The sequence below is a fragment of the Poromitra crassiceps genome (genome assembly GCF_964638095.1).
Source record: "Poromitra crassiceps genome assembly, chromosome: 12".
Classification (NCBI taxonomy): domain Eukaryota; kingdom Metazoa; phylum Chordata; class Actinopteri; order Beryciformes; family Melamphaidae; genus Poromitra; species Poromitra crassiceps.
The window spans coordinates 36,650,057-36,672,508 of NC_139632.1; the positions used below are offsets into that span (position 1 = coordinate 36,650,057).

General features: G+C 44.1%; 1 protein-coding gene across 1 annotated transcript; it reads left to right on the forward strand.

Moving 5' to 3' along the window:
- The first annotated feature begins 1,193 nt into the window (after positions 1–1,193).
- stxbp3 (syntaxin binding protein 3) lies at positions 1,194–20,813 on the forward strand. The gene is made up of 19 exons (XM_083647724.1): positions 1,194–1,246; positions 2,936–2,985; positions 3,322–3,403; positions 3,788–3,864; positions 4,040–4,112; positions 4,334–4,434; positions 6,549–6,694; positions 7,698–7,791; positions 8,040–8,164; positions 8,298–8,396; positions 9,237–9,294; positions 9,741–9,806; positions 11,086–11,166; positions 11,794–11,944; positions 12,674–12,780; positions 12,914–13,012; positions 15,537–15,622; positions 19,570–19,718; positions 20,465–20,813. Exons 1-19 carry the CDS (start codon positions 1,204–1,206, stop codon positions 20,566–20,568), a joined length of 1,791 nt encoding a protein of 596 aa, XP_083503850.1. The 5' UTR covers positions 1,194–1,203; the 3' UTR covers positions 20,569–20,813.
- Positions 20,814–22,452: the final 1,639 nt, after the last annotated feature.

Genomic DNA, 22,452 nt, shown 5'->3' on the forward strand with positions numbered 1-22,452 from the left:
ATATTGCGTAGTTTTCAATGTCAACAAGGGTTTTTTGTAGCCTGGGTAAACCCAGCCTTCAACGTGACGTCACAGGCTATGCCTGTACAACAAGCAATCAAGTCCTTGTCAAATGCAGCAAAAAAGCAGCAATTGGCTTTGTATTAAAAGAAAAGACAAGAACTAGGCTGCAAGATTAACAGAGGAGGAGGGTGTGGAACTAAGGGGGGTGTACCTGGGACGCCATGGTATCACCGCTGAGCCCTCTGTCTGGAGACATCGTGGGCCTATCAATGAAGAAGGAGGGTGCCCACCTGATGACCCCGATCCAACTCTCCCTTTCACCAGTCCAACCCTACTGCCAACATCAAGAATGCCAAATTACCACAGGGATTGAAACAAGTCATCAAGTCCTATAATAGCTCTACTGGGTGCAACACTTTAGGATAGGATCCAGAACAACATTTGATCTGCTGCAGGATTATCATAACGTGACACTGCCAGATGGGTGGTTTTGTTTTCACATGGGTGGTTTTGTTGGGCCGGTTCTGTGCCTGTTCCTCCAGTAGAACACATGGCAGCAGACCCCTGACAAGCTGCCAGCTGTGCACAGGCTCACAGCACAGTGTCCAGCTCATCACTTATTCTGAGAATGTGTTTCCATCTCACTTTTTTTTTTGCATTAGCCTACTGTAACTGTTTTTCGAAAAGGACAAAAAAAAACTCAAGTGAGCAAACAAAACTTTTTTGTGAAATTAAATTTAGTTTTTTTTTCTTTTCAGAATTTTGCCATTTCCATCAACCTTTTCTAATGTGATACTTCAAAATGCGCATAAAAATATGTTGATGAAACTAGTAGGACAGACTTCCTGACACCTCTCCACAGCTGCCCACCTCAGACTGTCTGTCTGTCCCTTGCCCCATCTATTCCAGCATTGCCATGGCATGTGTGAGATTATGCAAGAAATGTTCCTCATACATGAATAATGAAAATCACTATCGGTGCCTGAAAGGTTATCCCTGTCATTTACTGGGAACTATGAGACTCACCGTAGCTAACGTGAAGCTGTATCTGGTTAGCTAAATCAACAAATAAACAAAGGTATGTCAGATGAGTACATCTGGTATTAAAAAACTACAGTGGCGCTCCGTCGCACACTGATGACGTAGAAGGCAGAGGACACGTGATGGGGCAGGAAGAGGCGCAGAGGAAAAAGAAGCAAGATGGCCGGTTTGGATCACGGGCTGAAGCGGCTCGTTTGGCAAAGTAAGTTGTGCTGGTGGAGTAATGTGTTCCCGTCTGCAGCAGCGTGCGGCAGGGCGTCTTGCAGCTCTTCGTGGTGTTTTGACACCTGTTTCCCTGCTGTGTGTGCTGTGACTCCACCACGGGATGACAGCTAACAGCTACAGAGCTAACCTTAGAAGTTTACCTCCACTGTTTTCTGTCGCGGAAGTTTGTTTGCAACCTAAGCTAAAACTTCATTGACCCAGTCTGGGGAAATGCTAACTTTCCTCACTCGCCAGAGAGGAAGCAGACACTTGAGCTAGCAGCTAGCTAGCAGCTAACGTTATTCTGACAGCAGCACAACCTGCTACTTTTTGGGAGGAGCAGCTGGAGTGAAGTCACTAAACTTTCCATCGCCTGAAGCCCCACCTCACATTCTCTGCTCTGCTGGTGCTGCTAGCTAGCACAACGTTACTACTGGTCTGGATATGGGGGGAACCACAAGACACCTGTCCCGGTCTATATACGCTTCTATTGGAGTTCATAGTGAAGCAGAAAAGTTTAGCCAGAGTGTGAAAAATAAGTTTCTTCAACCACTGAGCTGCTGCTACTACACACCATTGTATGACTGTATATGCCAGTGACACACACACACACACACACACACACACACACACACACACACACACACACACACACACACACACACACACACAGCAGCGCAGAGCTACACCGATGGACATGGCTCAGATGTTCATGTCTATACCATCATGCAACAAGTCCTTCATTCTGCACACTGTTGTGAACCAAGCTGCCAGATGTCATCTGTAATGGAATGATTTCTCTCTGGTTTGAATATAACCTTTAAACAGGGAGGGCCATTGAGAGCAAGCTCTCTTTTATAAAGAACCCTCATTACAGTAACCTTACATATAAAATCAATAAAAGCATACACAAGTTACAAACAGTATATCAACAAAATCATAGAGAACAATCAAAACAATAAGTATATAAATACAATGAAATCACACATAAAAGCACACAGAAGTACGACACATTATACAACAAACACCACAAAGACATCCACATGGAACAACATCAATTGAAAGAAAACATGCAGGCTGCTCTGTCAGTGAGAAGAGATTCAAAGTGATTAGCTTGGCTAATGTTGCAGATTGTTCCACTTGTGTGTACTGTGTAGCATAGTATTTAAAAGCTTTTGTGTACTGTGTAGCATAGTATTTAAAAGCTTTTGTGTACTGTGTAGCATAGTATTTAAAAGCCACTTTCCCAAATTAATCTCAGTACCAATGTGATGATTTTCAAGAACCAAATAGTCTTGGGACCTAGTGTGTGGCTGTAGCTCAGGAGGTAGAGCGGGTCGTCCACTAATCGCTTTGGATAAAAGAGGTCGGTGGTTCGATTCCCGCCTCCTCCAGTCTGCGTGTCGAAGTGTCCTTGGGCAAGATACTGAACCCCAAATTGCTCCCGTTGGTGTGCCAGCACCCTGCGTGGTAGCCTGCCGCCATCGGTGTGTGAATGGGTGAATGTAACTACTGACTGTAAAGCGCTTTGGATAAAAGCGCTATATAAATGCAGGCCATTTACCATTTTTACCATTTACCTAGTGCAGTGTGACAGTGATCTATGGTTAAAAAGACATGTGAGTGCCGTTCTTTTCTCACATTAATGTAATATTGATTAATGTTGTTCATTTTCTCTCTCTCATAGAACTAAAAGAAACAATCATTGCTGATTGCAGAACATCTAATATATGGAAGGTAGGACTCCCTTCAAACTAAGTCTCAATACTAACTCACGACACTGCCTTCAAACTAAGTCTCAATACTAACTCATGAGATTGCCCTCAAACTAAGTCTCAATACTAACTCATGAGATTGCTATTGAAAATATGGCCATCCCCCTCCTTCACGTCTCCTTCTCTGATTTCTACTTGTGCTCTGTGACCCAGGTTAGAAGTGTAATTTCTCACCCCGGGACCTAAAGTGATGAGCCCTACACCTGTCACGTCCCCCAGAAGTAGACCTGCAACCTATGAAGTGAAAGACATCTGCGTGATATATCAAGTGACCACTATGCACTTGTCTTCTTCACAGATCTTGATTCTGGACCCGTTCACCACCAAGCTCCTGACGTCATGCTGCAAAATGTCCGACCTGATGTCAGAGGGAATAACAAGTAAGCATCAGCGTTCAAGAGTATACTGTTCACTACTATTGTTGGTGACAATATACAAGAGGATTGCAGACATGTTGGTTTTGATGAAATAGAGTGGTATGAGTAACCCTCTCAGATTACATATTTTGAAAACGGTGTTTGTACATGCATATTACTGATAATAGCATAGCATGGTGTGGTGGTCTATATGGCTATGTCTATGTACTATATAGCAGGCTATGTACTATATAGCAATCTATGTACTATAAAGCAGTCTATGTACTATATATAAGTCTATGTACTATATAGCAATCTATGTACTACTGTATATAGCAGTCTATGTACTATATGTACTATATAGCAGTATATGTACTATATAGCAGTTGAAATTATGTTTTCTCTCAGTTGTAGAGGACCTGTTCAAAAGCAGAGAGCCCGTTCCAGAAATGAAGGCCGTCTACTTCATATCACCTACTGCAAAGGTTTGATTTGATCACTCTGTAAGGACCATACCATATTATCATAATCATGTCACCTACTGCAAATGTTTGATTTTATCACTCGTTAAGGACCATATTACATCAGATTTTTCAATTGTCTGTGAATTCAAAAGTGATTTTGTCAAACAACGCTTTGATATCTTACATTTTGTTATAGTGCGTGGATGCCTTCATTGAGGACTTCAAGCTGAAACCCAAGTATAAAGGAGCATATGTTTATTTCACCGACTGTAAGTCAATTCTAAATCGCCATTTGAATTTACCGTACTAAGATAACACAATAACTTATTAATTCAGCAAGGATGGTCTCTAGAAAGTAAATTTGAATCTGGTCTGGGGGAGCTAGCATAGATAAATAGACAGAGCTACTAAATGGCATGACAGATTTATTGTGATGATTTTTGTTTGTTTGACAGCTTATATGTGAACTGAGACCTCTTTGTTCCCACAGACTGCTCTGATGAGCTGTTCAACAAGATGAAGTCGTTCTGCGGCAAGCACATACGTGTCTGTAAGGAAATAAACTTGTCCTTTTTGCCACAAGAAGCACAAGTAAGTTTGTTCTGTAGGCATTATCAATTTCCCCGTTTTTACAGACTGCGGTTACTGTGTGTGTGTAACATTGTTACTTGCCAAGTGAGGAATTATTAACTTTTACCAAATGGACTGACAGGCCATCGGTATTGTTTAGCCAAACAGTTTCATTAGAAAAACATTAAATATTAATAAATATTATTTAGGTGTATCTGCCAAGGTAATGCTTATTTTTTCCGGATTCCCCCCATTTTCTCCCCAATTGTACTTGGCCATTTTCCCCCTGCTGCCCCGGTCACTGCTCCACCCTCTGCCGATCTGGGGAGAGCCATCGACTAGCACCATGCTTCCTCCGACACATGCGCAGCTGCCAGCCGCTTCTTTTCACCTGACAGCGGAGAGCTTCACCGGCAGGACGTAAAACGTGGGAGGATCACGCTATTCCCACCAGTTCCCTTCCGCTCCGAACAGGACCCCCGACCGGCCAGACGAGGCGCTGGTGCAGCGACCAGGACACACCCTCAATCCAGCTTCCCACCTGCAGACACAGCCAATCGTGCCTGTATGGACACCTGACCAAGCCGGAGGTCACACGTGGGCGCGAACCTGCGACCCTCGTGTTGGTAGGCAGGGAATATACCGCTACACTACCCGGATGCCCCCGTAGAAGGTCATCTGTTTAACAGTGAAGCAGTGTAGACAGGTCTGCAGTGTTCCGCTCTGATGGGTGTCGGCTGCTCTAAACTATGATGTAATAGTGCTGCAAGGCACATCATGTGACTTTCTAACTGAAATTCTGGATAACCTAGGCTAACACTGGATACTCAGTGTTTTGAAAAAGAAAAAGGGCCTGAGGATTCCCTCTATTTTGAGGTTTTATAACACTCAAATGAAACTGATGTTTTGATCGATTGAATTCAAGAGAGGAAAAGCATGTATGAGGGATTAAATAATATATAGCTAGGTAATGAGCTAGGATTTCAGTAGACAATGACACAAGCGGGGGGTGGGTGGCGGTAAAGAGAATAGAAATGATCATATTAGAAGAATAAGTTGTTTACATTGTGACTATGCTCATCTTGTTATTTTAACATCTTGACTTCTGTGGTCAGTGTAGGAAATAAAACAAAATATTTTGTGGGCAGCTTTTGCCCCATTGTCTAAAAAAAATTGGGGCATTTACAAAATTCGGGGGCACTTAAATTTCTTTTTTAAATTAGTGCATAAAGTTCATTGGATTTAAGAAAAGATAATCAAGGACTTGAAAGTGTTTGGATTTATACCATAATCTCTTAATCTGTGCCTTGTGCACTCGTGTCATCTCAAAATTCACCTATGATAAAAACATAATTATGTCATCAGTAGTGCTTGGCCAAGTTTGATACACTTTCTTCCTATCTACAGTATCACTCTCCGCGTAGGCTACAGGTATACAGCCATTTGCTGATCGCAGAGCTGTCATTGGCTGTTGTGCTCTCTCTCATAGGCGTTCTTAGCTCAGGCTGGTCACCTTGGTAACCTAACCTGTGCTGGATACATTTTTGCCCCCCGGCTTTATTGCTTAAAATCTGATCGAAATGTATCATCATGACAGAACAGTGGCAACCCTGAAGTCGCTAAAGTGTAGTGTGAACATCAGCACTGTTTGTGTGTGTCTTGCTCATCATCATCATCTTCTGGCAAACAGCGTGCAGCTGCCGAGTGTGTGCTAGAGATGTAAATGGAAATTAAATTAATAAATAATACATTTATCCAAATCTTGCGGGCATTTTTTGCCCCTCGATCACAGTTTTTTAGCGGCGTTCTGAGATTTCTTGGGGCATTTTTGCCCTTGCCCCCGTCTACTTTCCTCCTACACTTGTCTGTGGTATATTGTCTTGACATTCACATGCCACTTCACAATGAAGCACTATTCCATTGTCCCTTTCTTTCTGGCTACTGTATTGTTTTTTCCATTCCCATTTTATTATTTGGCTACATACTGTACATGTAATCACAGTGCTTCATAAATGCTGATTTATTCAGTTTGCTGGAGAAGAATATCAGCTCAATCCCTTATGTTCAAATGTAGATGATGTGGTTGAGTCCAGATGGTTCTTTAACGCCGGTGGCTTGAATGCGCTCCTTTTCAGGTGTTCACATGTGATAATCCAGGGGCTTTCCGGAGCGTCTACAGTCCACACAGCCAGGACAAAAAGAAGACACTGGAGACTCTGGCAGACCAGATTGTCACGCTCTGCGCCACGCTGGACGAGTACCCCGGGGTCAGATACAAGAAGTAAGATGGAGACTGAGAGGATCTGTGTCGGCTTATGTCACTCCTTTGCCCCCGAGCAAGACCGAGTGAGACACCATAATCATTATCGAACAACTGTGATGGAAAATGGCGCCTCAATCGTGTCTTCAATTCTCACGGCTGACGAGTATAGTTTCGTATCAGAATAATCTTACTCTGCCCTTGGAAATTGTTAGAGCGTTTTTAGATAGTTTTATAGTTTACTTGTTTATTTACATTTTTTGATGCACCTGCACATTAGTTTTTGGATGTGTGGATACCCCTTTAGTAGGCCTGAATGAGTTTTTTCATGCATCCAAGTTCCAAACATTGAAAATGAATTGCCTCCCAAGTGAAACAAAATAACTGGCATGTGGCTTAGGAGGTTATAATACCATTTTTCATAATACTAAACTTGAAACATTGATCAATGCCAAATATTGATCTGTTACTTTAGCCAAATACACTAGACTGGGTATATTGTACAAAAGATGTAAGCCATTTATCTCCATTTGATGCCTGGGACACACCAGAAGCGTCTCCGTCGCAGCGCGTCATGGAAGCAGGAGCCTGGCCATTCACACCAGAAGCGCTCTGTTTTGCTCCACGATGGCTCTGCGCCGGTCACAACTTGTACTGACTTCATGCCGCTCGCGGCTTGCATCAAAAATAGACCAGACGTGGAAACACTTGCTGCAGGACGCGAGATGGACACGACGCGCCGCGGCCGGTGTGAACGGTCTCAACTGTCAACAAGAACGCTGAAAAGGAACTGCCTCCGCGACACTTCCGCGACGTAGATGCTGCTGGTGTGTCCCCGCCATGAGTGTTGCAAAACACCATGAAAGTCACTTTGATTTACATGTTACATGTTCTAATCGTAAATAGCCTTATTTCTGTCGAGCATCTACCTAACATCCTGTACCATTATTTGTATCAGTGCATCCCTACTCTGAATGACCTTTACCCTGTGCTAACTTTAGGCTTTACCCTGTGTCATTATTAGGGAGAGCAACATGGAGAATGCCAAGTGCCTGGCAGAGATGGTGGACAAGAAGCTGACCAGACACTACGAGCTAGATGACAGTGGCAAGAAAAAGGTGAGGCGCCTGTCTCTCAAAGATAGTTAATGCAACTAACAAGGTGGCAGCGCTTGAAGTCCTTAGAAACATTATCCATTGACCTACCACAGCCAACGTCTTAAATTCTGCCAGTGTCACTGTATGCTGATGTCATATTTACTTTCTTATGTTTGTATTTTCCCTTCTCTCATCTTTATATTTTATACCCCCACCTCTCTCTCCCTCTCCCTCTCCCTCTCTCTCACACACACACACACACGCACCAGGGAAAGACTCAGGCGCAGCTCCTGATACTGGAGAGAGGCTTCGACCCCGTCAGTCCCATCCTGCATGAGCTGACCTACCAGGCCATGGCCTACGACCTCATTAATATCCAGGACGACACCTACATGTAATACAAGCTGTCTGGGCTGCATCTCTCGCTGTTTCTCCATTTGCTCGTTACGCCAGACGAGCTGTTATTGATTGAAATTCAGACAACGGCGTTCCAGCTGAAAGCACTTCCTGTTTCCTGTTGCGGTCAGGTACAAGGCTAAAGACGGCTCGGAGAAGGAGGCCTTGCTGAACGAGGATGACATGCTCTGGGTTAAACTCAGGCACATGCACATCGCAGAGGTCTCAGAGTAAGTCTCACAGGGGGGTAATTTTTTTAGTTCTACCTCTGTTGTACATTAAAACTGGTTTTATGCTTATGCGGAATCGCCAGCACCGACTGCGACGAGGGGTCGCCGCAGCTCGCCGTCCTATCGGCGCAGCTCAGTGGAGGGGGCGTGCGGCTCCTAGAAAATGTGACAATGCGGTGTCGACGTGACGTGACCAGCACAAGAGCTGTGATTGGCCGTTGCCTTGGGCCGCGCACGTATCCGCTGATGTACTTGTTGTGAGGAATGAGGATGCATTTCCTCATTTAACAGTGCTTGTCCGCCATCTTCATCTAGCAAAGCCTTCTGCAGGCTCACCGGAATGAGTTTTGAAATGGAGGGATAATAAAATCTCCCCCCACCGACATGATTGCAAGTTCTCGGTAAACAACACGATGGCGTCATTATGTAATGGACATGAGTGCACCACAAGCCACCTGGTGTTTCGGAGGTGTACTGCAGCCAAGACGCCAAGTTACGTTCGAGTATGTACAGTCTCACTGTCGCCGCTAGTCGGCGGCAAGGCTCCAAGTCGAGGCTGCGCAGAACCCTGTCAGCGCCTTAAGGTTGAGAAGTTTCTGAGAATTGTTTGATGCATCAGAGCAGAAAGCTTATATACCGTTCAGCAAATATTAGCATTTGCACCAAATCCTTTCTACTTTTACAGTTTAGTCGCTACGCTATGAAGTAAAACATCAATAAAATGTCCTACTACGACTATAGTATCATGTCAAAGATGTGACTTTTCATGATTTTTCTGAATTGTCTTCCTCATTCTCACCCTAACCCCCGCCTTTTTGTTCTTTCTTTCTTTCACAATAGACAAATCCCCAAGCTGGTGAAGGAAATAGCTGCTAACAAGAAACATCCAGATGGAAAGGTACAGTAGAAAGCTTTTTTCTTGTATACTTCCCTCAGTTCCCTGACCTCTTGAGCTTGAATTTCATCACTCATTGCTCTATAGAACCAACATTTTGAGGAAGTATAAGAAATTTTGCCGCCCACTTGAACCGTTTGTGTTATGACTTCCTGTTCAAAACGCTGGCTGTTTTACCTGATCAAACCAGAGATCGTCTCTCTGGTCAAAGCTAGTGACTCACTGGAAGCAGGCTGCGGGGAAAAGCTCTGCCACAGGAAGTGTCAACACAATCGCTTCCGATTGTGTTTTCCACTTCCTGTTAGTCTCTCAAGCCAGACTGTCTCTTCTACAGAAGGTGAATATTTCACCTTTGTGAATGAGAAAACAAAGCCCCTAGGTGCTTCAGTCAACTCTTGATTGCATTCCTACACTATTTGAATGATTGACGATCATTTCATTTTTGCCAGATCTCCATCAGCGGTTTATCACAACTGATGAAGAAGATGCCCTCAGTCCGTAAACAGGTGACCCAGGTACGCAGGTGATCATTCAAATCATGAGTGTGGTTTCTCAGAGGCCTTGTAATAACACAGGATCAAATGTGCTCTTGGTTTAAGGACTAATATAACACTAATATTACTTAATGCTATAATAACTGGAATGGCACCCGGAGAGTGCAGACCTACGCTAAGGCTAATTATTAATAGTCCAGTCGGCTATAATATGGAAATTCCATGAGTCCTATTTGGATCCGCTCCAAAGTGGAATGGCTTCTCCCTTGGCCCGTGCTACACCCTTCCACACAGTTTCATGAAAAGCGGCCCAGTAGTTTTTTCCGTAACAGACAGACAAACGGCAGTGAAAACATCACCTCCTCGGTGGTGGAGGTAATAACGGTGAACATGATCATCATGGTGATTGTTGCCTCCAAGGCCTAGTATCAGTTGGACGTACATCATCTCTATGGCACCAAGACACAATGGAAAAACACCATCTCTGGGCCTCTTATTACAACTGAGTCATTCTTCAGATTCACTTTAATCTCCACAGTAAGTAATCAGATTACATACAAGGAATTTAACTGTAAGTAAAAGCAAGTATGCAGCGGAGCGGTCACATCAATAGTAGAAGACAAAAACAATATAGGAAGACTATTACACTGACAGATATGGTGATATGCTATTATGATTTTAGTGGGAATGGTTTTTGTATTTCATTTTCACTGAAAATAAATGAATGTGATGAGATTTTTACTGGGGTCTGTACCAAACAAGCATGTTCCCTTAGTTACATCTGGAGAGCATTATTTGTAGGCCGGGGCGTCTCTGTAGCGCCACAATGGTGTGACACAGTTTACCTAGCCTGGTAAACCAGCCGGTCACGTGAACTCACATTTCATTGGTAGAACGAAATTAAATGTTTAGTTTAGTTTATTTATTTGAATCCCCAATAGTTGTTACCGAGGTAACATCTACTCTTCCTGGGGTCCACAATGTGAGTTCTGGGCTGGTTTACCAGGCTAGGCTACTGCCATTTGGATTTTGCACTTGCACACTAATTGCGCAGCCCTACTTCTCCGCCTGATTGACTTTGACTTCCCCGGCCAGAATGTGACCGACGGTGATGGAGGTGGTGGTGTGGAGAGGTGGCAGCTAAATGATCCCACCGGGCTCATGGCCAAAGTCCTTATCTGCGTCTCTGGACTGGAATCCATGTCTTTGGGCTTACCGTGCTTTTGTTGAGCTAATCGCCCTCTTCTGTCAAGGTTTGATGTCACTAAACATCTTCTCTGTCCCTCTGTCTGGACCCCAGAAAACAGTTCATCTGCACTTGGCTGAGGACTGCATGGAGCTTTTCCAGAAGAATGTGGAGAAGCTCTGCAAAGCCGAACAGGTCTGTCTATATCTCCACTCTATGATCTATTATCTCCATCTCTATGATCTACAGTGGTGCCAAAGCCATGTAGCACTTAGCCCTGCGCCAGCAAGTCACTGGGCAGCAGGGAGGCTGTAGTGGTGTGTTTCTTTCTGAAGGCTCAGGTTGGCCAGCTAGATCATCACTGAAAATGTACTGGAAAATTATCTATCTAGAAAAGAGTGGGAATGCTGTTGTTGCATATCTATAAGGCAATGGTTCCCAAACAGGAGTACGTGTACTCCTAGGGGTACTTGAGAGAAAGGGCAAAATGAAAGATGTAAGAATGAATCATGAAAATAAATGAAGCATTAAAATAAATCTGCTCAGGATGTACTCCATTTATTATTTTGTAATGTTATATCCTTCAAAAGGTGGGTTATCATTCATTGCATCATATCGCTATAGATATGATATTCTCAACAAATTGTTGTAGTCGGGTTGTTCTAGTCTAGTCTCTCAGGTAAAGGGGGTACTTGGATTCAGAAATCAGGGAAAGGGGGTACTGAAGCCAAAAACGTTTGAGAAGAATAAGGCATCGTCCAAACTGGCTCTGTTGGAAGTAACTGCAAAGGTTTTCAGCCTGTGACGTGTGCTGCCATGCAGGACCTGGCCGTGGGCTTGGACGTGGAGGGGGCGAGGGTGAAGGACCCCATGAGGACGCTACTGCCCGTGCTGCTGCAGCAAGGCACTGCCCTCGCCTACAGCACCACAGACAAGATCAGAGCCGTGCTGCTCTACATACTCAGCCTCAACGGTAGGCCTCTCCTCTGCTCTGACCGTACAGCCTATCAAAGAGAACAGCCAATATTGGAATTTAGGGATGCAAATTTTAATCAATTTCCTTATCGACTGATCAATTAATCATCATAGCAAAATGCCGATTTTTACACCTTCCTTTAATAAGTTAATCAACCAAGCAAACTGGTGCTGTATTTCAACATTGTATTACAGTGTTTACAATTGAATACGGTTGTTTTTTTTGGGTGTGATTTTCCTACTCTGGACGTTTTGCCTGCCTGCTTAGCTCCCCCCCCCCATATAAGTGGTATAAATTAAATTGCGCCCTTGTGGTGGTAAAAATGAAAAAATGGCACATAGTGGATTAATATGTTTTATCAGTCAAATTCTTAACAATCGATTGGATTAATCGAGAGGTGGTAGGTCACCATAGAGATGCTTGTTCGAGACGTGCTGCGTCCAGCAGATGTTGAATGCCATGGCATTCGCAGCATCCGCGTGTAGCATCCATCGATAGATTTTGATGTGGCCTTGGGAGATGGTCCATGTCTCGCACCCATAGAGCAATATGGTCTCTATGGTAGCGACAAAGATCCTCTTCTCAAGCCCCCGAGATAGATTTGACCAACCATTGCATAGGATTTAAACTGTTCAAAGATTATTATATTTTTTTAACAACAAACAACAAATGTTGACCTTATTGTTGGATTGTTTGTGTTTGGGTGTGTGCATGTGTTGTGAATAGGAACCACAGAGGAGAACCTAAGCAAACTCATCCAGCATGCAAAGATCGAGGACGAGCGGGAGTTTATCCTGAACTGGAAAGAGCTGGGGGTCCCCATCATATCCACGGTATTGGGGGGGTGACGGGGACGGGACACATGATTGTTTTGATATTTATAGTGTTTGTGTTTGTAGTCAGTGAGCTGTCATTGCAGCTATAGGCACGGCTTTGATCTTGGTGACCGCTTTCTTCTGTTCCTAGATCAGTTTGTTCTCCCGTAAGCCAAGCAGACGGGATCGCTCCCAGGAGGAGACCTACAACCTCTCCAGGTGGACTCCTGTCATCAAAGATGTCATGCAGGTCAGTGGGTGGAGGCTACCCATCCATTATCCTGTCTTATGTAGGCTAACACCTGCAGAGAAAGCCTTGTTCAGAAGTCTTTATCGCCCCAAGTGCCTATCATTCACATGTTTAGGTCACAGAAAGATGAAACTGTCAGTCAGCCGGCCACAGCTTTACCACATGGTACTTTGGGGGCTATTTTGTGTTAGGAGTCGTTGTATAGTCCGCCATTACATCGCACAATACCCACAACACTCTAAGGATCAGCTGGAGAATGACATTACTTGGGCGTGGAACAGGATTGTTGAGTTCATGTGGTCGCCACCAAAAACTGCAGTGACTAAAATTGAAAGAGGATGATGATGATGATAATAATAATAATGATATGGATGAAAAATACAGATTGACACGGATTGACCTTTTCTTTTATATGAATAAAATGAGGAAAAGTCTGTCTGTCTGCAGGGCATTGGCATATAGGCAGGGACTGACAAAGCCGATTTTTCCATTTCCCAAATTCACGCTGTTTATTAGCTTTTTTTCTGCAATTCTGCACAGAGTTGCAGAAAAAACACATCCCTGGTATGGACTAGCATAAAAATAAACATTGACGATTTTCAGTCCCCACTGATCAAATGCTTACTTCCTGGAAATACATTTCGCTAAGGATGATCAGTCAACAGTTTGTGGCTGGATTTGTATGTTATGACTTTGTACCATAACAAAAGGCTCTGGGATCTACGGATGCCTGGATGGGTCAGTGCGATGTGTCCAGATGAGTGTCCTCTAGAGAGAGAGTGGCGTCAGCGGAGGACCCAAATGAGACTCATTATTAGCCAATGAACAGCCAGGAATGGGTCTTGCGCTACTTTTGCATGCTAAAATAAAGCTGATCATCTACAATTTGATTCAAGAAAAAAAAGAACTTTCAGAGTACAGCACAAACTGTCCATTTTGCTGCAACCCGACGGTGCTGCTTAATCCAGGACCTTACTTCCTGGAACTCTTAAGAGTAAAAAAAACTGGTCCATTGGAGTGAATGGAGATGTCGCGACTCTTCTATATACACGGCTCTGGTCCAGATGAAAGGATTTGGCTGCAGCTAGGACGCGACAGTGTGAAGTGGGTTTAGATTAGGACATAAAATGGCGTACAGAAAGAAAAGAGGTTCCGGCCAAGACGAGGATTCATTGAAATCTCGATGCATAGCCGGATCTAGGTCACTGTGCCTTCCTGACCTCCTTACAAATGGCGCCCGTGAGAAGAAAAATCTGAATGAGGCTGACAACGTGCACAAAGCGAGGTTATCAGATTCAGGTAATGTGATAGCTAGTGCACGACACGTACCAGATATGTTATAGCTTCTGTCAGGTGCGACGCTGCATGGCTTAACCTTGTGTGGGTTGATCCCTGGGGCTTTTTCAACATCATCCCCCCCGACGGGTTTGGAGGCTTTGGAAGTTAGTTGTGTTTCAACAAGGTCTCCTCTTGTATGTCGGGACCAGATCAGGGGCTGCCTTTTCAAAACCAAGATATCTTACACACACAGCGGTCTGAGCTACCTTTTCATCCTTTTCTTTTGACAAGGTTCGCTTATGGCTGTTTATTCTAAATCAGGTTTATAGGACACGTCGAATACCAGTTCTGATAGGACGTTTTATTTACAATAAACCTCTGCTGTTGAGTCCACTTCTCAGAAAGCGGTTAGGAACCAAGAGAGGCAGTAACCCAGATGCCCTTTGGCTGTGAAAGTTTAAATTCTAGTCTGTTCAGTTCAGGTACTCTCTCCAGTTCACCGTGTCTCACCTTTCTACAAACGTGGCACACCCGCTCACAAAGTATCTGTAACATTGTCACATCAGCCAATCACGGCTTCCGCTTTCTCCGTAGTTGAGCATTATGAGAACTTTCCCAACAGAATCCACATATATTGCCGTTTAGACTTGTGTACATGTGCAAGTAGTCTACTTCGCAAAACCTAAAACAAGAGAGCAAAGACTCAAATCTCAGACATTATCAAGCAACACTTTCTGGGTCACCTTGGTTACTGACAAGTGAGAAATTGGCCTTATGAACACAATATTTCTGCCCTAAGTGTTTTTGAGATTTTTGGCCACTGAGCAGCTCCACTGGGCCTTGCTCAAGGGCACCTCAGTGGTGGTAATGAGGGAGGGGCAAGCGCTGCTTTTTCACTTTCCGCACCCAGATTTATCCTGCCGGTCACGGGGATTGAACCGATGACCTTCCGGTCACAAGCTCGATTCTCTAATCTTTAGGCCACCCCTGCCCTTTTCTTAAATTTATTTAAAATATTTGTTTGTGACAACGAAATACATCTCATTTGGGTATAAAAGGTGAAACGTGATGATGCCTCAAAGTCTGGCTCAAATCCCGTTGACAGTGAAGAAGCTCCAGAAAGTCTCTCTCGATGACATTTCAGCCAATGAATTGGGGCAAAGTCAAATAAGCTTATCACTAGGGAAAACGGGAAAATTCAAGAGAATTATGAATTCAAACAGTCTGTGTGATTTCTTTCGTCCAGGATGCCGTGGAGAGCAAGCTGACCACGCAGGATTGGCTGACTCAGTCTGAATGTGCCGCGGCCTGGAACGGCTCCGGGGCCGTCAGGTGGGTTTTAACCCCCCACACCAGAATATAACATCACATTACCTTAACAGAAATAGAGATTACACAGGGTTCCCACAGTCAAAATGGAAAACCTGGAAAAGTCATGGAGTTTCAAAATCTCATTTTCCAGGCCTGGAAAATTCATGGAATTAGTAAAAACCATGAAAGTTTAGGAAAAGTCATGGCATTTTGTTGTGTGTAATGTAGGCGTGTTAAAGGAGAATTTCGTTTTTTTACACCACGGTCCTCATTTCCAGCTTAAAATATGATGTTTTCTACCCACAAATACTTTTGAGTTCATTCGGATCTTCACAGAAGATTTGTTGCACCGAGTACACTCCTCAAACACTCAAACAGGCTAGAACGGGAGCCTGCGGGGCATGCTGCACACGCTCTGTAAATGACACTTTTTCGGTCACATCGCGGTTCATTCTGGTTGTAAATATAATTATTTAGCTAATAGCTAGAAGCTAAGCTAACACCAACACAACAGTAAACGTTGATCTGCCCCCGATGGGGTTACGGTGCTCATCTTCTTCTGTGGTTTCTCTTCTTACCACACTTCTTCAGAGAAACCACAGAAGAAGAAGATGAGCACTGTAACCCCATCCGGGGCAGATCGGAGCCGACTCTTTTGTTGTTGTTAGCTTAGCTTCTAGCTATTAGCTAAATAATTATATTTACAACCAGAATGAACCGCGATGTGACCGAAAAAGTGTCATTTACAGAGCGCGTGCAGCATGCCCCGCAGGCTCCCGTTCTAGCCTGTTTGAGTGTTTGAGGAGTGTACTCGGTGCGACAAATCTTCTGTGGGGATCCGAATGAACCCAAAAGTATTTGTGGGTAGAAAACATCATATTTTAAGCTGGAAATGAGGACCGTGGTGTAAAAAAACGTAATTCTCCTTTAACAGCAGTTGAATACAGTTCAACCCAACTCCATAGTGAATTTCTCAGTCTTAGTCTGTTTCATTATGTATGTATCAGTCGAAACTTAAGAGCGGGACATACTCCATGCGCGCTTCCAACCGCGAGGGCCGTGCGGCCAATATGACGTCATCGCGGTGAGGGCGAGGCCACCGCAGCCGTAAGCGTGTGTCACCAGATCCGCTTTGTAGGGAGAGACAGGAAGAGACATGAAATGAAGAAGTAACTACACTGAGCCATGTTTTGACCACATTTCTTGACCCATGTGGTAAATTTTGATTTCTAACTGTTAGCTTTTAGTCATTTCAAGTAATGTGCTGTGTTGAGAGAGAGATCTAGGCCTATTTACATTCAATAAAAACAAGATTGGCGATTCTATTCATGTGCTGATATGATCGTTTGAGAGTGAAACCGCAGTCTACTGAACATAATGGCATTCCATTGACTTTTAATTGAGTTTCATTGACTTTATCATGGGCCGTTCACTGTACTATGTAAACAGCAGCACTCTGAGTATGAACACCTCGGCCCGCGCGTGGACTGCGCTCCCGGTTTGCGGAGCTCCGCCTCGTGCTGCCTTCCTGGAGTATGTCCTAAGCTTTACAGTACTTGGATTCCACAGATACTGAGTCTGCAGCATTGAGCTCCCCAAATATCCCCACATATAATGTAACATAACGACACATTTATTTTCTTTAGCTATTGACGTAACATAGCTAGTAGCATAGTATACACTGGACAAATAGAACATACCTCTATTACCTCTTATATTTGATTTTAGTGCTGCTTGTATTTTATATTAATATTTTTATGGAAGATTCGTGTTTTATTTCAATATCATCCATGTAATATGATGCAGTGACTTTAAAGCAGTAAAATCCAATATAAAGACGCATGTCCTATTTCTCCAGGGTAGTAGTAATGTCTGGTATTGATTCAGAGTCACTGCCTCACATTACTTGGAAATCCTATGATGGAGCCTTGAAAGGTTATGGAAAAGTTTTGAAATTGTATCCATGGAAATGTGCGGGAACCCTGATTACAGAGTCAGGCCGTGTGTGATACTGTTAGTAAATTGCCAGTACTGACTCTCACATGCTGTCCTGTGATTGGCTGAACTTTCTTGGCGCTCTTTGCGCCGTCTCATGTGGCAAACCCCATCCATCACTCTGGCACCTACATGTAGCGAGGCTCAAACCACTCAAACTATTGGCTAATTCTCTTCTCTTTTCATCTTACAAAGAAAACGCAGGGCATTGTTAACGGCATTGTGTTCATGCTGGCATTCATTGTCTAAGCTTCAGATTCAAAGGCTGTCCATTTTTTGTGATTAAAACTTTTTTTGTGTTTAAACATATTACAAACTTAGGCAATGATCAGATTTGACAAACAAAACAAAATGAAGGAGAGTATATATATATATATGTATATGTGTGTGTATATATATATATATGTATATATATATGTATATATATGTATATATATATATATATATGTATGTATGTATGTATGTATGTATGTATGTATGTATATATATATATATATATATATATATATATATATAATGTGTGTATATATATATATACAGTATAGAGGAGAAAGAAAGGGGGAAAAATGCACATTCTTCTCGACAGTATCATGAAATAGATCATATCACATATCATACCACAGTATTACATTCATATTACATTACAATTAAACCGGTGGTTCTGAACGTAAGATCTGGGGACCACCATGAGTCCAAAAGTTGGCCCCCACGTGGTCCCCAGCAGAACTGCGAGCCACTAATGTACCACCTCCTCCTAAAGGCTGTGACAAAGCAGATTATGTCACAGCCAAACATGAATTTGACATGTCGTCATTGAGTATGTTTCCATGGTTTACTGCTTACACACTGAGGTAAAATAGCTCTTCAAGTACATAATAGTACTCCAACTGTGTAAATCTCACATTGTGCTCTTAAATTGTGTAATTGACTCTGGGTATTGAGGTCCGGAAACTCCATCACAGTTCGCCTTGCAGCCGCACTCTCACTGGCTTCCACTAACCACTCGGTGTGCTGTGCATGTGTATGCTGACAGTAACGGTCCCATATGCTCTTATTGAGTCAGGCACACAAGCTGACCGCTCAGTTCGTCACCAATGTGAAAGTCCAGAAACAATTTGTTAAGTTTCCAACTGTATTGCTGTTTGAGAAGGTGTGTGAGAACCCTGAGTTTTGTTTCATCCATTACATGTGATGATGAGTCACTTCTGTGGCTGCCTGGTTCTTCTGTGGTGTCCCCACATCAGAACACCATCCAGTTACAATGAGTCATATCCTGGCTGCTGCTGCCTTTCAAATGAGCTCAAAGGTGTGCCCCCACCCACCCACCCACGCCCGCTCTCTAAATATTGGCTAGTAGTTGAATCATCCAAAAACTATATCTCACCCCCATTGTCTGATACATTTTCTTCATATTGTCCTCTCACACTAAGCTTGGAGGAAAAATGATAGAAACGTTGTTTTTTCTGGGTGGACAAAGCCTCACACTGCTATAGCCAGTGAAGACAGCAAAAGTTGGTATGACTAATATGATACGCTAATACAAATTCAGGACATTTTAAGTGGTGCTATGTTGCTGTGGACAGGTGTTTACCCCACAGCCTCTGATTGTGATTTTGGAGTTTCCTTCCATGAATTCAGTTTTTTCAGACACGCTTACGGCTTTTTCCTTTCTTTCCATTTTGTCCGTCTCATCGTTCTTCTCTCTGCCAATCCCTCCCTCTCCCCTCTCCTCTCCTGTCCTCTCCTCTCTCCTCTCTCCTCTCCTCTCCTCTCTCCTCCTCTCCTCTCTCCTCCCCTCTCCTGTCCTCTCCTCTCTCCTCTCTCCTCTCCTCTCTCCTCTCCTCTCCTCTCTCCTCTCTCCTCTCTCCTCCTCTCCTCTCTCCTCTCCTCTCCTCTCCTCTCTCCTCCTCTCTCCTCTCCTCTCCTCTCTCCTCTCTCCTCTCCTCTCCTCTCCTCTCCTTTCTGCTGCACAGTGCACGTCAGAAGCACAAGGCCAGCTCTCAGGACGAACGCCGGAGCGGTTCGCGCCTCATCATCTTCATCATCGGCGGGCTCTGCCACTCTGAGATGCGCTGTGCGTATCAGGTCACCCAGGCCGTCAAGTCCTGCGAAGTCATCATAGGTTGGTATTAGTAGAGTATTATTATTATTATTATTTTATCTATTTTTATTTTCCCCCAATTGTATTTGACCAATTTCCCCCTGCTGCCCCGGTTGCTGCTCCCCCCTCTGCCGATCTGGGGAGAACCGTAAACTAGCACCATGCTTCCTCCCACACATGCGCAGTTGCCAGCCACTTCTTTTCACCCGACAGTGGTCCGCAGTAGAAACTAATTTCACATGAATAGAAAACAATGTTTTTCCTGGCTCAGAATGGGCCTTGTGGTCTCGACTGGTCTTGAAATAAAACCCTGAGTCCGGTCGAGACCAAGACTGAGGGAGGGCGAGTCCGACATGAGACCGAGACCATCAAAGACTGGTCTTGAGACCAAGATTTTGAGTTATGTAGTCAGGGTTTTCCTGAACTCATCAGTCATTTATTTTCTTGCAACCCAAAATCAAAGAATCAAGCAATGTCCCTCACCATTTAGTGGGGTGTTTTAATTTATAAGGCTAAAGCCTCTTTGGGGGGCCGCCAATCCCTCTAAGCAGGAAAAACCCTGACTCATAGTGGCTTTGAGGCAGTGTTACAAACATGAAACCAGTAGGCAGGTCGACGCAGTGAACTGGTAACAAATCACTGCCTATTTTCCTGCCTGGTGCTTTACTCCCCCTGCTGGAGCTAAACGGTAATGTAAAAGGGGCTTAATTTAAGGGCTGTTTGAAATGATGCAGCAGATTGAACGATTGCTTTTGCTTTGATTCCAGGCTCGTCCCACATCGTGAGCCCCACCAGCCTCCTGAACGACATCAAGGCTCTGAGCAAAGGCCCCATGGAGTATTTTACTATAGAGGAGAGGAGCAGCGCCTGACCAGCCTGACCCAACCAACACCTCCCCAACCTCCACACCCCAACCAACACCTCCCCAACCCAACCAACACCTCCACGCCCCAACTAACACCTCCCAAACCCCCGACCCAACCAACACCTCCCCAACCAACTAACACCTCCCCAACCCCCGACCCAACCAACACCTCCCCAAACCCTGACCCAACCAACACCTCCACGCCCCAACTAACACCTCCCAAACCCCCGACCCAACCAACACCCCCCCAACCAACTAACACCTCCCCAACCCCCGACCCAACCAACACCTCCCCACCCCCCACACCCCACCACAATCAAAAGCCCCACACCCCGACCCAACCAACACCCCCCCCCCCCCCACACACACACACACACACACCCCAACTACCACCTCCCCAACACCCCATGCCTGCATCCAGCTCAGATCACTCAGTGCACTCAACTTCCAGGATGGAATGGAAGACCGAAGGGAATTAAATTTATACTCGTCTCTTTTTGTTTTAATCTTTTCTTTTTTTTTGCTGGAGGGCTGACTCGGCACAATTCACTTTCAACTCAAGCCTGTCTCAAGACGGCTGTCATACCCGCCTTATTAAGACATGTCTTAGCATTAGCACATTAATTAGCCATTTCTATGCATAGTGAAACAAATGAAAAATCGCTCGCACACTACAAGGACTCCTTTTGGATAGCTTTATTGCACCAAGTGCAGGTGGTAACGTTTCGAGCTAACTAGCTCTTCGTCGCTCTTCTATCCGTTTCTATGCATATTCACATATTAGTATTACAAGTGAACTTACCTCACCCTGCCCATCGTTTTCTGCCCTACGAGGAGCATTACATTTGATTTCCATTCTGTATAACCTGCCTATCTGTTTGTTTTAGTCCTCACAAAACATGTTCCATGTTGGAAGACCTCTGAGAAATGCTCAGAGACCAAAGGAGAGGGAGAAAGTAGCGCTAAGCTAATGTATATATTGTAAGCACTGAATCCCTGCTATGCCATCTTCATTCTTCACGTTCCTCTGTCACCACTGTTTATACTATTCATATAATTCTGAAGAGTGTTTTTAACAGAGTATTTACAGTTTTTTCTTGCATTGAACAACTGACAAATAAATGGATGAAGTGGTTCAATTTTACCTGATTGTAGAATTACAGATCATTTGTAAAACTGAACGTTGCCCTGTTTTGCAGGCTGGGATTGGGTTAAAACAGGTGTAAATCAGGTGTTTGTTAGATAGCTGCAACATCACCAGATACACTTCCTACCTGTGCTTTTTAATTTGCACACAATTTCACATCACAATTATAGTGAGCAAAGTGATCGCGGTCATCAGTATTATTGCCGTATTGTTCAAATCTGCTGAAAAACATCTGCACTCACTGAAATAATTTCTCCAAGGTGGCACGGCTGCCTCTGGGAGACGGACGGGTGCTATAACTTTGGTCAATGATGGACAGATTTATTTACAGTGTTTTTTTTAAGCGCTGTAGTCAAATACACGCTAATTAAAATTTGAAACAGTAATACTAGCCGCCAGGAATTTAATCGCGGTTTCCCGGTAATCGTTTCATCCCTAATCCAGACGATCAGAACTCTGCCCCGGTGTATTCACGTTTGATGATTGGTAGTTTTCTGAAAGAATTGAAAACTCTTAATCAGACCGTCCCATCAGAACAACAGCAACTGGATATAGAGCGTGAGCCAGGCCTGTGTGAATGGAGGAGGAGGCTCACCAGACAAAGGATATGATGGTCCGTGGGACAGAGGCTGCACTCACCTGCAGCACAGACAATGGCGCCTCCTCCCACCCAGGATATTGTGAGGCTTCTGTAATGTTATATAGCAAATCTGCCCTACTTTCACACTCTCAAGGTAATGGTT